At 36.7% G+C, this 17,196-nt stretch overlaps 1 protein-coding gene across 4 annotated transcripts; it reads left to right on the forward strand.

Annotated features, from left to right (window-relative positions):
- The first annotated feature begins 505 nt into the window (after positions 1 to 505).
- On the forward strand, positions 506 to 15,089 carry LOC106881310 (hemocyanin G-type, units Oda to Odg-like). Of its 4 annotated transcripts, none has more exons than XR_016241758.1 (12): positions 506 to 588; positions 1,714 to 1,741; positions 3,225 to 4,457; positions 5,245 to 5,707; positions 6,232 to 7,013; positions 7,222 to 8,463; positions 8,615 to 9,862; positions 10,261 to 11,279; positions 11,645 to 11,885; positions 11,986 to 12,644; positions 12,977 to 13,646; positions 13,723 to 15,089. XR_016241758.1 is itself a non-coding variant. In XM_089351790.1 (12 exons), exons 4-12 carry the CDS (start codon positions 5,250 to 5,252, stop codon positions 14,959 to 14,961), a joined length of 7,446 nt encoding a protein of 2,481 aa, XP_089207916.1. In that variant the 5' UTR covers positions 506 to 588; positions 1,714 to 1,741; positions 3,225 to 4,515; positions 5,191 to 5,249; the 3' UTR covers positions 14,962 to 15,089. The 4 variants fall into 4 exon arrangements, 3 of the variants coding, with proteins under 3 accessions (XP_089207916.1, XP_089207915.1, XP_089207914.1); XM_089351790.1 differs by having other exon boundaries at positions 3,225 to 4,515; positions 5,191 to 5,707; positions 12,977 to 13,559; positions 13,748 to 15,089; XM_089351789.1 differs by having other exon boundaries at positions 12,977 to 13,596.
- The last annotated feature ends 2,107 nt before the right edge of the window (positions 15,090 to 17,196 follow it).

A 17,196-nucleotide genomic window follows, 5' to 3' on the forward strand; every position in this document is an offset into this window, starting at 1 on the left:
ACCTGTATAAATAAGTTTTGCTAGTTTGTTGTGTTTTCTTCAAAGAAAAAAACTTTTGCAGACGTATTAGTGTCTTAGATTTTGAAAATTAGTCTCAACCAGGGATCGAAACCAATGCGTGTAGGGAACATTCTGAAAGTGTATCTCTTGCTTTATGGTTCTCATTACAAGAGGAAAATTGAATATAGATCACAATCTTGGCAACAGTGAAATACAAAATTTAAGACGACATCCAGCTGGGGTATATAATGTTTCAGTTATATAACAACTGTACACTATAAAGTTACACATTATTAAGAACAGTCTTCAAAAGAACAATTCTATGATAGCAATCTATCCTTTTGCAAAAGTTCTTCGATATATGGTTTTGGCTCTGTAGATAATGTCAAATGTCATGATTATGATGTATTGTCTAAAAGACCGACACGTGTCATAACCACACTGTTATTGCCAACAAAGCATTACTGAAATTGCTATAAAAGGGGAGCATTTCACAGATTTCATCAGTGTTGCCTTCAGCTGAAGACTGAACACTGACTTGAAGAAGTCATGATGAAGATTCCTTGTCTCTTTGCGATCGTCTTTGCCGTAAGTTAAACAGAATTCTTTAACTTTCTATGCACGTATCGAAATTATCAACATTTTTTCTTAATATTTTGTACATTGAAAGCAGCGAGCTGACAGAATCGTTAGCACACTGGACAAAATGTTTAGCGGTATTTCGTCCTTCTTTATGTTCTGAGTCGAATCCCATGGAGGCTTATTTTGCCTTTCATCCTTTCGGCGTCGATAGAATAAATACCAGTTCAACAGTGTGATCGAGGTAATCGACTTACTCGCTCTCCCGAAATTGCTGGCCTTGTACCAAAATTTGAAACCAGTATTGCTTTACTGTTAGGCAGCGAGCTGGCAGAATTGCCGCCGTACTGGGCTAATTAGCTTTCTCAAATTTCTGTCCGTTTTTACGTTCTGAGTTCAAATCTCGCACATGTCAACTTTCATCCTTTCCAGGTCGATAAAATAAGTACCAGTTGAACACCGAGATCTATCCAATCTACTTGCCGCCTCCCCTGAAATTGCTGGCCTTGTGCCAAAATATGAAACCAATATTTTGCACACTGCAGGCAGCGAGTTGGCAGAATCATTAGAACGCCGGGCAAAATGCTTAGTGGCATTTCGTCCGCCTTTACGTACAGAGTTCAAATTCCACTGAGGTTGACTTTGCCTTTCATGCTTTCGACGTCAATAAAATAAGTCCTAATTGAAAACTGGGGTCGATATAATCGACTTACCCACGAAATTGCTGCCTTGTGCCAACATTTGAAACCAATACTTTGCACATAACAGGCTAGCCAATTGGCATAGTCTCTAGTGTCTGATAAAATACCATCGATATTTCTTCTGGTTCTTGACTTTCTGAGTTAAGTCCCGATTAACCTTTCATTTCGTCATTTCGAAATCGATAAAATAACTGGGAATGGCGGTACAAACGAAGCCCTTCCCTCAAAATTCTGGTGTGGTTCCTTTATTAGAAACCATTATTTTCCATGTTAGAAATCTTTTAAATGGTAAATGCTAGAAATAAAGATTTGCACATTTCTATTGCTTTGTCTTCTCAATTCATACTTAATACAGTTTTTAAATGTCTTATATCTAGATTTAACCGAAAATATATTTCTATTTTTTGGTTTTTTTTTTGTTTTTGTTTTTTAGTTCTGGCTTTGCGGGCACAACGCAGAAGGTATCAAATATTTCCTTTTTATATATTTTAATTGTCACATTGTTATCTGATAGGCAAGCAATCAGAAGAGAGATCAGTTAGTTTGGCTAAATTTTGACATGTAAATTTGTCAAATTATACTACATAAAGAAGTGTTTTGGTCAGTGTGTGTCTTGTTAGAATCCGCTAAATCTAAAACTATGACTGCTATTATAGTAAACAAAGAAATCACTATTCACTCCACTAAGTTGATTTTAACATAAATGTTATACTTCATTGCTCACATTTTGTAATCACAAATATATCATCGAAGTTCTGATATAAATCTATATCGCATTGACAACAGTAACGAGCTGCATGTACAGTTATATAAGATATAAGTGCAATGGGACCTGAAAGAAACGCTTCGACCAAAGATTATTTGTTCACTGAGTTATAATCTATACCACAGGATATCATTCGAGACACAATTAGTAATGAAGAGAAATCTCTATTAATATGAACCACACAGACAATACTAAATATTTGAAGTTGTCCCAAATTTCTTGTCTCGATCTAAGTAAATGTATATATTACAGTGAATTCTTTTGGTGGAGCACAAAGCAGTTATTGTTCTAATCTTGCTTTGAATATGATATTTAGATGTTTTACAAACAAAAGAAGTACATACATTTCAAACTAAGGTGCGAATCAAAATAGTTATCAAACGTTTGAAAGTCATATTAAGGAATTCTTTGAGCTTCTTTTTTTGTTCAACGGGATAATTCTATATTGCGTGTTTGTAGCACAAAAATATGCAAACTTTCACTGACTTAGAAAATAAAAATGGCCTCAATGTAAAATTTGCAGATGAAATCATACGTAAATGAATTTGCTCAAATATATTTGCACACGTAAACTCATTTCTGCACTTAACAAATGGCATCCTTGAAATCTCATTCGAATTATCTGCGCACATGGTTCTACATAGTTTAAGGTTATGCTGATAACGTTCACTAAGTAATTTATAACTATTTTTCTCTCCTTGTTTCTCTCCTTGTTTCTCTCCTTGTTTCTCTCCTTTTTTTTTTTCTCTCTCTCTCTTTGTTTCTTTCCTTGTTTCTTTCTGTGTTCCTTTCTGTGGAAGAGCGTAGGCTCCAAACGTTAAAGTCTTTTTTCAATTCCCGAGCGTTATACTAATACATCTGTTTGTTTTCTACACCACCTGTCTTCGTCTGTTGTTTTTTTTTTTTTGTGAATTCTCCCTAACTTATAACTATGTTTATGGAAGTAGAGACAACGGTTCTAAATATACCCTAAATTGAGTGAATAATAAATTACAGTGACTACAAAATTCCTTTCCTATATTACTAAAAGAGTAAAAATAGTGAATAAACGGGAGGGTTCAGAATTGTAACTAGATACTTCATTGTATAAGAGGTGGCAGTCTATACCTTCAGCCACTTCAGAAATATTTAGATAAATGATAATACTAATTATATTTTTTTATTTCTAACCATTTCAGGTAATTTAATCCGTAAGAGTGTGGAAACCCTAACAGAAGATGAAGTTCTCAACCTACAAGTAGCTCTTCGAGCCATGCAGGATGATGCAACTCCGACTGGTTTCCAAGCCATCGCAGGCTACCATGGTGAGCCAGCTGACTGTAAGGCACCAGATGGAAGAACTGTGGTCTGTTGCTTGCATGGTATGCCAACGTTCCCTCTTTGGCATAGACTGTACGTTGTACAGTTTGAGCAAGCAATGGCATCCCATGGTTCCACACTTGGTGTTCCTTACTGGGATTGGACTCAACCATTGGATCATCTTCCTGAGCTCGTTAGTCATCCTCTTTTTATGGATCCCTCTTCTCACAAGGCTAAAAAGAACGTCTTCTACTCAGGCGATATTACATTTGAGCAGAAGGTCACTGCTAGAGCCGTTGATACAAGATTGTTCCAAGCTTCAAAGGGAGGAGACAACTTCTTATTAGAAGGTGTTCTCTTAGCTTTAGAGCAAGAAGATTATTGCCATTTTGAAGTTCAGTTTGAAGTTGCTCATAATCCAATTCACTATCTCGTTGGTGGTCGCTTTACACACTCAATGTCTAGTTTGGAGTATACTTCATACGATCCACTCTTCTTCTTGCATCATTCGAACGTTGAACGTCTGTTTGTTATTTGGCAAGCTCTGCAGAAGCATAGAGGTCTTGATGGTAGTGCCAACTGTGGCTTGAACATGTTCCATAAGCCAATGGAACCGTTTGGTCGTGACACCAATCCTATTAGTCTTACTAAAGACCACGCCAAGGCTGTTGATGTGTTTAACTACAACGAACTGGGATATGATTATGCTGATCTCCACCTCAATGGAATGGACATTCCACAGATAGATACGCTTTTAAAAGAACACCAAAAGCACCCGAGAGCGTTTGCTAATTTCAGATTAGGAGGTATCAAGACCTCTGCCAACGTTCGAGTCGCAGTTTGCGTTCCGACCGATGACAAAAGACACAGCGATAACTGCAACAATCATGTCGGTTCTTTCTTTATTCTTGGTGGTGTACACGAGATGACCTGGAACTTTGGTTATCCCTTCCTCCTTGAGGTTACAGATGTTGTCAAATCTCTCGGTGTTCCTTTGGATGGCAACTATTACATTCATGCTGATGTTACAGCAATTAACGGCACTCTCTTACCCGATGGCACAATCCCAAGACCGACTGTCACATATATTCCAGCTCGTGACTTTAAAGATGGTGAGTAATAATACTTTATATATTTAGAGAATTTTGAGAATTATATGTTTATATTGCCGTATAAACTGAATCTCCAATTACGTTCTAAACTGAGTCACTAAATACCCATTGGGTTCATCGCCACATCTTAAGATATTCCCAAACGGGAGATTCTTTTTTGATAATACAACTGTATCGCATTTTAAATGCAAAATAATTAAATCAGGGTCGTCAGAATAACATCCTTCGGATCTTTTGCTTAAATTTCAGATATATTTTTGAAACAACTATATTATGAAGCGTATATCTGTCGGTATAACATAGAACAATATCCATCTGTTGTAATGGAGTTATATAGAAGCGTGGGTAAAAAAACACATCAAGTGTAGTGTGCATAGATATAAATGATATTGTTTATAAGTTCTTCAACTCATCACATTTAAGATTTCATTGATGCAAATTAAAATCATAATAGACATTAAAGTTAGCTTTATATAAATGTTACATTTACATCATAATATCATTGTAAACCATAAGTGACATAGAAATTAAAATATATTAGATTATAAAGTCTGCAGAGAAAGTAGACATTGTAATCAGTAGTGTTTTGTCATAATTGTGTTTTCATTTTATATCAAGAGAGATAATCTCAGTGTCGACAATATTTCAGGATTAACGCCATCGGTTGAAACTTCAAATTCTCATACTCATTACTAATAAAAATATTTTTATTCTAGCACATTTATTTTCTTAGAGCACACTTTGTATTTTGTATTTTTCAAAAGTTATCACTTTGACTTTTTTATAGCTGATATGGCACCAGTCGATAAAACTGGTTTAACCGTCCGTAAAAATCTTCTTAGTTTGACGACAGAAGAAGTGCATGAACTGAGAGTTGCCATGGCACGTTTCATGGATGATAAATCCATTGACGGTTACCAAGCCTTAGCTGAATTCCATGGTCTTCCAGCCAAATGTCCAGAACCTGATGCTATCGACCGTGTTGCATGCTGTATTCATGGAATGTCCACTTTCCCACACTGGCACAGACTTGTTGTCATGCAGTTTGAAGATGCTCTTATTGCCCGTGGATCCCACATAGGTGTTCCTTATTGGGACTGGACGAAACCTAGCTCAGAATTGCCACCTCTGGTTGCTGCTGAAACATATGAAGATCCTTACACCAAAGAAGCAAAACCAAACCCCTTCTTCCATGCACCAGTCGAGTTTTTGGACAATAATGTTTTTACTACAAGAAGCGTTGATGCAAGGTTTGTAAGTTTCATAATATTCTAAATATTGTATCTTGAAGTAGCTTCATTCGAAATTTAACAACAAACCTTATTTTTCATCCTCTTCCAAAACCTAATTTAATTAACAATTAGTTGTACAGCGTTTCTTCATCTATCACACAGAAAACTTTACGATATCTATAATTACAAAGGTAGCAGCTAGGGCCACATAACGTTTTCAAGTTTGTAGATGTCTTTGGACAAAACATTGGAATTTTATTATTGCTACATGTATAGATGTTGGGTCTGAATTTTTAATTTAATACTGAATTTAAATATTCCTATCCCTTTGCGTCTCAATTCCTCATATTTAATAATTACTATTAAGAAACTCATAAAAGTTGGCGCTAATTCCATTTTAAATACATATTAAACTAATTACCGCTCAGAAATATAAAGCCCTATATGTGTTGTATAAGTTGTATTTTAGTTATTATTTGGGTATGAATCTATGGAATTGATTCATTTTATATTTCTGCTCTGTTTTCATTCTAATTGATTAGATTGTTTGAGAAACCAACAAAAGGACATCACGGATATCTCTATGATGGTATGATGTTAGCCTTCGAACAAGAAGATTTCTGTGATTTCGAAGTGCAGTTTGAAGTTACCCATAACGCAGTTCATGCTTGGGTTGGTGGCAATGAACCTTATTCTATGTCGTCTTTGCATTACACGTCATTTGATCCCCTCTTCTGGCTGCATCATTCACAAGTTGATAGATTGTGGGCAGTATGGCAAGCATTGCAGATCCATCGTGGAAAACCCTACAAACCATACTGCGCTCTTTCAGAGGTCCATCGTCCTTTGAAACCATTTGCCTTCGAACCACCACTGAATAACAACAAACATACATATCGCCACGCAGTACCAACAGATGTTTATGATTATCAGTCAGACCTTCAGTACACTTATGATACGCTCTTCTTCGGAGGAATGTCCGTTAGAGAGCTTCAGAGACATATCGAAGAAGACAAGGCTAAAGATCGTGCGTTTGTTGGCTTCCTTTTGATGGGTATCAAAACATCAGCAAATGTTGACATCACTGTCGACAGTGCAGGTAACACATACAATGCTGGATCAATAACAATCCTTGGAGGCAGCAAAGAGATGGAATGGAGATTTGATCGACTTTACAAATATGAAATTACTGGAGCACTAGCTGAACTTGGTGTAGATATGCACGCTGATTATAGCATAACCTTACAGATTACCGATATCAATGGAACAGCTCTTCCATCCACCGCAATTCCAGATCCAATTGTGATATTCACTCCAGGAAGAGGTAAGTGCTCTGGAATATCTTCTAATTCTTGATTTACTCAGAAAACTATATTCTAAATAGCAAACTAGATATAGACTGCATTCACCACACTCACTCGTTTTCATTATAATTTGATTTTGTTAATAACATTTACATTGAAGTTAAATTTAATTTCATAAACAGAACAGGCTCGAGAGTCTCATGACGATTTTCTTTTGACTTTTTTCAGAGGAATCAGACGTTGTCTTTGACGAATTATATCGATCCAGACGAGACGTTTCTTCATTGACCCATGCAGATATGAATGCACTGAGGAAGGCTTTACAAGCTTACGAAGACGATAAAAGTGCCAATGGATATCAGCAAGTAGCTGCTTTCCACGGTTCCACACAATGGTGTCCTAGCCCTGATGCTGCAGTCAAATATGCTTGCTGTCACCACGGAATGGCAACATTCCCTCATTGGCATAGATTGTTGACTATCAACTTTGAAAATGGTCTGCGACGAAATGGTTACCAGAATGGTATTCCTTACTGGGATTGGACTCGCCCAATTTCGGAACTGCCCGCTCTGGTGAAAGAAGAAACATATGTTGATGAAAATGGGGAAACTCACCCGAATCCATTCTTTAGTGGCGTTATTGATGAAGCTGGTGCTCAAACCACTCGAGCTCCTAATCCAACCCTATTTGTTCAACCGCCTTTCGGAGAATTCACTCCTTTGGCAAATGAAGTTATGTACGCTTTAGAACAAGAAGATTTTTGTTCGTTCGAAGTACAATTCGAAATTGCTCATAATCACATCCATGCACTTGTTGGAGGCGGAGAACAGTATTCTATGTCATCACTTGAATACACAGCTTACGATCCTATTTTCTTACTTCATCATTCAAATGTTGATAGAATTTGGGCCACTTGGCAAGCTCTGCAAAAGTTCCGGGGACATCGATACAACAGTGCTAACTGTGCTATTGAAACTCTCCGCAAACCAATGTCTCCTTTCAGTCTCACCAGTGACATCAATGTTGATTCAATGACTCGAGAACATTCAGTTCCTTTTGATGTATTTGATTACAAGAAGAATTTCCATTACGAATATGATGTTCTTGAATTGAATGGATTATCTATTCCAAAGTTACACAGAGAAATTAACAGACGTCGTATGAAGGGTCGCGTTTTCGCTACTTTCATGCTCGAAGGTATTAAACAGTCTGCATTAGTTGAATATTATATCAGGGCTCATGGTAGTACTGATCAGGTGAATGCTGGAGAGTTTTATGTTCTGGGTAGCGCTAACGAAATGCCTTGGAAATTTGACCGAGTTTACAAAGCTGATATCACGAAGCAGATGAAGGAAGCAAATCTACATTATAATGACCAATATCACATTGAATATCACGTGAAAGACTTGGCTGGAGCTGAAATAGCCGATGTTAATCTTGAACCTGCAATTGTCTACGAGCCAGGTCTTGGTAAGTATCCATTATTTACTGTAGAAGTAAAAAAGTTATTTTTCTCGAACGCTTATGTTTTATTAATTCCTTATATTAAGTAAATTTTTACGTAAAATACGAAATACAACATTTAACTAATTACGTTAATCAATTTTCTTATGTTCTACAGGTGATTTCGGCGAGGTGGGTGTATGGGTTGAACCTGTAACCAGCGCAAACCGAATTAGAAAGAATCTCAACGGTCTTACTAAAGGCGATATCGAATCACTGAGAAATGCCTTCAGAGATATGACACTTGATGGTAGATACGAAGAAATTGCCGCATTCCACGGATTGCCGGCACAGTGTCCTAACAAAGATGGTAGCAAGGCATATACATGTTGTATACATGGCATGCCAACTTTTCCACACTGGCATAGATTATATGTTGCTCTAGTGGAGAACGAATTGTTAAACAGAGGTTCCGGTGTAGCTGTACCTTATTGGGATTGGGTACAACCATTTGATCACCTTCCAGCTTTGGTCAATGAAGCCACTTACTACAATTCAAGAACTCTTCTTATCGAACCAAATCCATTCTTTAAAGGAAAGATTTCTTTCTTAAATTCGGAAACCAAGCGAGATCCACAGCCTAAATTATTTGGTAACAAATATCTTTACGAACACACACTTTTCGTCTTGGAACAGACTGATTTCTGTGAGTTTGAAGTCCACTTTGAAGTACTTCACAATACTATCCACTCGTGGCTCGGTGGTCGTGATCCTCACTCTATGTCGTCGCTGGATTTTACAGCTTATGATCCAATCTTTTTCCTTCATCATAGTAATGTTGATAGGATATGGGCAATTTGGCAAGAATTACAACGTTACCGAAAGCTACCTTACAATGAAGCTAATTGTGCATTGCCTCTACTTAATGTACCTATGCGTCCATTCAGTAACACTACTGCAAATCATGATTGGATGACACTCACTCATAGCACTCCAAATGACGTCTTTGACTATCAAAATGTGTTACACTACAAATATGACACTTTGACCTTCTTTGATCTCACTATTACTCAGTTGGAACATCTTATTGAAGAGAGAAAGGCTCATGACAGGATTTTTGCTGGATTCTTACTTCATGGCGTTAAAGCTTCGGCCGACGTACACATATACATTTGTGTACCTACTTCTAAGTATGAAGAAAACTGTGCTCACGAAGCTGGTGTCTTCTCTGTCTTGGGAGGAGAGTCCGAAATGCCATGGCAATTTGACCGTGTCTTCCGATATGAAATAACAGACCAGCTGAAGTTGTTAGGTCTCAACCAAAACAGCCATTTCCGTGTTAAAACTGAAGTCACAGCTGTCAATGGATCATCAATCCATGCTAAAATTTTCCCACATCCAACTATTATTTATGTTCCAAAACAAGGTAAGAGATATATATTTTTTTCTATTTTTATTCCATTTCCTTTTCTATTCCAATCTCAAGCAAAGCATACGATGGCTTTTTTTGTCAACATAAAATTTATTATTCACCCAGCAACCTAGCATAGTTTTTCTGAGGTGAAGAGCTTTTTCATGACTAAGATCATTGCGAGCTAACGAGGCACTTTTCAGTTTTGCCCCCAGCGTTCTCTACGTACAATCGTGTAGTGTAAGGCAATTAGGCAGTTATTAATTGTTCAATTCGTTTTACGAAATTTTACGAGACTGAGTGAGAAAATACAGCATACGGTCTCACATTTTTTGTCAAGGGATAATCTGCATAATATGTTGATTTGGGTCTACATAACAAGTAACAATAACTCTATTCCAATATCTTTTCAGGTCATTCTGCTGACTTCAAACATGAAGAAGGAAATGGAAATCTTGTACGAAAGAATGTTGAACGACTCTCTTTGTCTGAAATGAATTCCTTGGTACATGCTCTCAAAAGAATGCAGAAAGACAAGTCATCTGACGGTTTTGAAGCAATCGCATCATTCCATGCTCTTCCTCCTCTTTGCCCAAATCCCACTGCCAAGCATAGACATGCTTGTTGTCTTCATGGTATGGCTACGTTCCCTCACTGGCACAGGCTCTTCGTTGTTCAGTTTGAACAAGCTTTACATAGACATGGAGCTACAGTTGGCGTTCCTTATTGGGATTGGACCCGTCCTATTTCAGAGATTCCTGCTTTCATAGCCTCTGAGATGTATTCGGATCCTTTCACTAAGATAGAATCGCATAACCCATTTAATCATGGTCATATTTCTTTCATCAGCGATGATACTATGACTAAACGTGATATCAGCGAATATTTGTACGAACATCCTGTATTAGGAAAACAGACATGGCTCTTTGATAACATCGCTTTAGCTTTGGAACAGACTGATTATTGTGATTTCGAAATACAATTAGAGATTGTTCACAATGCCATTCACTCCTGGATCGGTGGAAAAGAAGAACTTTCCTTGAACCATTTGCATTATGCAGCCTATGATCCATTATTTTTCCTACATCATTCTAATGTCGATAGATTGTGGGTTATTTGGCAAGAACTGCAGAAGCTGAGAGGTCTCAATGCCTACGAATCCCATTGTGCTCTTGAACTTATGAAAGTCCCGTTGAAACCGTTCTCCTTCGGAGCCCCTTACAATTTGAATGCACTCACCACTAAATTGTCCAAACCTGAAGACATGTTTAGATACAAAGACAACTTCCATTATGAATACGACATCCTAGATACTAACAGTATGTCTATTAATCAGATAGAGTCATACATCAGACACCAAAGAGAGCACGATCGTGTTTTTGCTGGCTTTTTGTTGAGTGGATTTGGTTCATCAGCATATGCAACCTTTGAGGTAAGTATAGAGACAAATCTTATTATTTATCGAACGAATTCTAAAACAATATCAGTTTTCTAAAACTGTTTTGCCAAAAACCTATTCAAGAAGTGCATTAAAAATAATTTTAGAAAATGGAAGAGATTAAAGAAATTATTGAGTATATACTGTAACACTTCCTTTTCTCAATTTTATAATTAGATTCCACCCAATTTCGGATATATAAAGTTTAATATATAAATGAATATTCAAATAAGTATCTCACATTTCTATTAAATGAATAACGTAATATAATTATCAGTACAGCTTAGGTAAATTAATGAACTATGTACATAAATATATAAAGAGTGTGTATATTTCGACTCTCTTTCAATGTATTTTAGATCTGCGTTGAAGGAGGAGAATGTCACGAAGGAAGTCACTTTGCTGTGCTTGGTGGCAGTACAGAAATGCCATGGGCCTTCGACCGTCTCTATAAGATAGAAATTACTGATGTTCTTGCTGATAATAACTTAGCTTTTGATTCGGCTTTCACAATTAAGACGTTAATAATTGCTCAAAATGGAACTGAATTGCCAGCTAACATTCTTCCTGAAGCAACTGTAATAAGGATCCCACCAGCCAGTAAGTGCCTTTGCTTCTTATAATATATAAATACAAATATTTATGCATAAATAGGTGGACATTTCACACTAATATTCTATTCCTTCAATTGTCTTTTCAGAAAAAGACATCGATGTTGACATTCCACTAAATCATATCCGACGAAATGTTGATACTTTGGACGAAAGAGATATTCAGAATCTTATGGCAGCACTTACACGTGTTAAGGAAGACAAGAGTGCCCATGGATTCCAGACTATCGCTAGTTACCATGGTTCAACGATGTGTCCTAGTCCAGTGGATCCACAATATGCCTGTTGCCTACATGGAATGCCAGTTTTCCCACATTGGCATCGTGTTTATTTGTTACATTTTGAAGATTCTATGCGCCGACATGGCTCCAGTGTTGCCACTCCTTATTGGGACTGGACAGATAATCTTACGAAACTGCCCAGACTTTTAGGAGATCCTGACTACTATGATGCTTGGACTGATAACGTAATCGAGAATCCGTTCCTTAGAGGCTACATCGAACATGAAGACACCTACACAGTCAGAGACATAAGACCGGAACTATTTGATATCAGTGGAGGAGAGGGATCTACACTTTACAGACAAGTACTTCTCATGCTTGAACAAGAAGACTATTGTGACTTCGAAGTGCAATTTGAAGTTGTTCATAACTCTATTCACTATCTTGTTGGTGGTCACCAGAAATATGCCATGTCCAGTTTGGTCTATAGTTCCTTTGATCCTCTCTTCTACATTCATCATTCAATGGTAAATAGTAAATAATTCATATATTTTATTTACCTTCATTTCTAATAACATTGTCTTTCTTTCCATAGTTTTCAAAATTACAGTTTTATGAAATAAAATTAAATCTTCTTTCATCATGCTACTTCTGTAAAGATCAACATATTCTAATTGTCGTTCGTATCTTTCAGTTAGTTGGAACGAATATATTTTTATTTTATACATAGCTTCCTTGATTCACTTTGTTATCTCATCATATATTTTGGTGAAGTTTTCAGTGATTTTCTTCATATAGAGATCATTGTTCCGCAATAGAAGGACGTTTATTCCAATCTTTTCTTTCTCATTAATTTCAGGTTGATCGTCTCTGGGCTATTTGGCAAGCTCTCCAGGAACACAGAAAATTGCCTTATGATAAAGCTTACTGTGCCCTAGAGCAACTGTCATTCCCGATGACGCCGTTTACTTGGGAATCCAACCCGAATCTACATACACGAGCTGCAGCAACACCACAGCATCTATTTAACTACCATAAACTTGGTTATAAATATGATAATCTTCACTTCCATGGAATGGATATTGATCAATTGGAGAAGACTATTCATAAACGCCAGAGTACAGACAGAGTTTTTGCTTCATTCTTACTCTTTGGTATCAAAACTTCAGCTGATGTCCATTTGAAACTCTGCAACGACAAAACTTGTGAAGACGCTGGTGTGGTGTTTGTACTTGGTGGCGACAATGAAATGCCATGGCATTTTGATAGAACATACAAGATGGATATTACTCATGTTCTCCATAAAATGAATATTCCTCGGGAAGACCTGTATGTTCATGGAAGCACTATTCACCTTGAAGTTGTAATTGAAACGGTTGATGGAAAAGTATTAGATTCCAGTGCATTACCTGCTCCTTCATTGATATATGTCCCAGCAAAAGGTTCGATTAATATTACATTCTCTTTTTAACCTTTTCTGTTTTTTTAACCTTATATCAAATATTAAGTTATTTTTTTCATTTACTGTTGTAATTATTACTGCCTTTGTCTATCCATATATTCCTATTTTTTAATCAATCGTTTTAGCTCTCTTGTTTAAAATAGGTATTCATTTTTTATTCTTCTACAGATTTCGAAGCAGAGAAACAGAAACAACCCGTGAAAGGTACCTTAATGAGAAAGAATGTCAATAGTTTGACTCCATCTGACATCAAAGAACTAAGAGACGCCTTAGCTAAAGTACAAGCTGACTCTTCAGATAATGGTTACCAGAAAATTGCTTCTTATCACGGAATGCCTCTCAGTTGTCACTATCCCAATGGCACAGCTTACGCATGTTGTCAACATGGAATGGTAACTTTCCCTCACTGGCATAGATTGTTAGTTAAACAGATGGAAGACGCTTTAGTTGCTCATGGCTCTCACGTTGGTATTCCCTACTGGGACTGGACAACTACTTTCGCTCATTTACCTGTACTGGTCACTGAGGAGGAAAACAACCCCTTCCACCATGCTCATATCGATGTTGCCAATAAAGATACAACCAGAGCACCGAGAGCTCAACTTTTTGATGATCCAGAAAAAGGAGATAAATCATTCTTCTATCGCCAGGTAGCACTTGCTCTGGAACAAACAGATTTCTGTGATTTTGAAATCCAGTTCGAAATCGGTCACAATGCTATTCATTCTTGGGTTGGAGGTAGTAGTCCATATGGTATGTCAACCCTTCACTATACTTCCTATGATCCTCTCTTCTACCTTCATCACTCCAATACTGATCGTATTTGGTCTGTATGGCAAGCATTGCAGAAGTATCGAGGATTGCCTTACAACTCTGCCAACTGTGAAATCAATAAACTTGCTAAGCCACTGAAGCCATTCAATTTGGATAGCAATCCTAACGCTGTTACAAAGGCTCATTCAACTGGCAATAAAGTTTTCGATTATCATGAACTTGGTTATGATTATGACAATCTTAATTTCCACGGTATGACCATTCCTGAATTGGAAGAACACCTTCAAGAAATACAACATGAAGACAGAATATTTGCTGGTTTCTTACTTCGTACCATTGGTCAATCTGCTGATGTCAATTTCGACATCTGCACCAAAGATGGCGAATGTACATTTGGAGGCACGTTCTGTATTCTCGGTGGAGAACATGAGATGTTCTGGGCATTTGACCGTCTTTTTAAATATGATATCACCACAAGTTTGAAACAACTACGTTTACATGCTCATGATGATTTCGATATAAAGGTTACTATTCAAGGTATCGATGGTCGTACTTTACCAAATAAGTACCTCACTCCTCCGACAATTTTCTTTGTTCCAGCTAAATAATATTATCAAGTGATGTAATCATTTATATGATTTAGTAAATCTGTACATTTTTTTTTCTCATTGATAATGAAGAATTTCTTTTTAGTTACTTTGTACATTTTCAATCATTAAATGATATATCCAGCGAAGAACATTTTGTCATTTATTATTTTTTTTATCTTTCGTATTGTTATATTCTTGGAGATTTCTTGCTTTTGTTAGCGGCATGTTTTTAACATAGCGTTAATAGAGACATTGTATTACATATATTTTTTTCATGGAATAACGATATAATTACTTTGTTTAAACGATTCAAAGAATCAAAGCTCCTTCTCGAGCCATAGACTCATAAGCCGATGTTTCAGATTCTATAGTGTAATTCTGGACGAAATGCCGGTCCGTCGCAGGATTACTCATTTTTTCCATCAGAGTATACTGGAGCAACGTGAAATGAAATGTTTTGCTCAAGAACTCAAGGCATCACCCAGTCCAGCAAGCGAAACCACAATCTTGTGATCATGAGTGCAATACCCTAACTACTGCACCTTCACCTTTAAATGACTACCTCGTGTCTTTAATCTTCAATTCTGTGTGTAGTGCACAAATTAAAGCATTTTAGTTTGGAGTTTGTAATGACAGAGGAATTCAAAAAGATACTCGGCAACACGCGTGAACAGGAGATAAAATATTCTGTATTTGGCTAATTAGTTAAATTTGAATCATGGTAATTCTGCAAAATTATATTATTTCAAACATAGCGTTTATATATCTTCCATAGGGAGTAATTTTACGCTAGTAAAGTTTTACGAAATAAATTAACCGTTGTTACAAATAGTTTATAATTTTGGCCTTGTGCCTAAATTAGGAAAATTCACTAAGGTATTCCAGTCGTGACAATCTTACTATAATGGGCATTATGCCCATCTGTTTGTTCTCTCTTCACGGTCAAACGGCTGGACCAATGGTCACGATATTTTTCGGGATTACGAAGGGGGTAATCAGGAAAGGTTTTAGCGAAAAAAATATGAAAAAAGTATGACTATTTAGTGGATATTGAGCTTTGTATTAATAAATCACCTTAGATCTTTTGTTAAAATTCCGGCGACGAGGATTAACTCTGGATTCCCCACCCCCTCCGGTACAGTTCGTAAATTTAGAGGGTTTAGATTTGCGATACTATCCCTTTATTTCCCATCGTAAATGGGCAAATTTACGATCTTACTATAATGGGCGTTATGTCCGTCTGTTTGTCCGTCTTTTTGTCTGTTCCCTCTTCACGACCAGACGGTTGGACGAATGGTTACGATATTTTTCGGGATTACAAAGACGGTCGTCAGGAAGGTTTTTAGCATTAAAAAATCAGAAAATATGATTATTTCGTGGATATCGATTTTTGAATTGATAGAACAGTGAGAGGTAAATCTTAGTTTGATTTTTTGCAACCCTAAAGATTGCGCTCGTGCTTTCACAGCAAACAAGGCACTTTAGATCGTGTAGGTGTATTTTTACTCACTCCGATGTTTACACACGACCAGTTGTTATACGTTGCTATGAGTAGAGCAACGGACTCCAGTAATTTGAAAATTAAATCCGACCAAACAGAAAACATCGTTTACAAAGAAGTTTTGTAATTACATTGATATTAAATAATAATGTAATCATATTGATATTAAATAAGTAAATTTGTGAACTTCGAATGTATAAGAATATAAACAAGCGTAAAAGAGTGTAAACAACTAAAATAAAAAGTATATCTAAATAACATTTTTTCTTAATATTTTTATGTAGTGGTCGCAGGAAGCTCTGGCTTTCGTTAGGAGAGATCCAGATAACCATTCATGATACAGAGGCTCGGAGCCTATTTCAGTTCAGAAGTGAATCGTCATCACATGTCACTTATAGCTGCAACAGAATGCTGTATCACCAACAATAATGTGATCTCTCTAAGACATCACCCAGTAATCTATCGAGTCCATTTACACATTTCTCAATATATATACTGCTGTTATAACTTCCCTCCTTCATTTTATGCCTCCAACATAGATCGGTAGATTTGCTAGTCTAGTTAATAAAGCTAAAATATATATACAACAAACTGAAGGGACAAGAATTTATATTAGAAGGCAAAAAGAAAATTTATTAAAGGGATTTTGAAAGCAATATAATTATTCTTTTCTTTTTCTACTCTAGGCACAAGGCCTGAAATTTTGGGGGAGGATCCCAGTCGATTAGGTCGACCTCAGTACGCAACTGGTA

The sequence above is a fragment of the Octopus bimaculoides genome, chromosome 5 (genome assembly GCF_046866305.1).
Source record: "Octopus bimaculoides isolate indiv1 chromosome 5, ASM4686630v1, whole genome shotgun sequence".
Classification (NCBI taxonomy): Eukaryota; Metazoa; Mollusca; class Cephalopoda; order Octopoda; family Octopodidae; genus Octopus; species Octopus bimaculoides.

What these genes read in the sequence shown, in the direction of transcription:
- LOC106881310 (XM_089351788.1), top strand. Translation starts at nt 550, where the DNA reads ATGATGAAGATTCCTTGTCTCTTTGCGATCGTCTTTGCC. An exon ending in TGTCTACGAGCCAGGTCTTG is followed by an intron (nt 8,464 to 8,614) that starts GTAAGTATCCAT and finishes TATGTTCTACAG; the next exon opens with GTGATTTCGGCGAGGTGGGT. An exon ending in AATAAGGATCCCACCAGCCA is followed by an intron (nt 11,886 to 11,985) that starts GTAAGTGCCTTT and finishes TTGTCTTTTCAG; the next exon opens with AAAAAGACATCGATGTTGAC.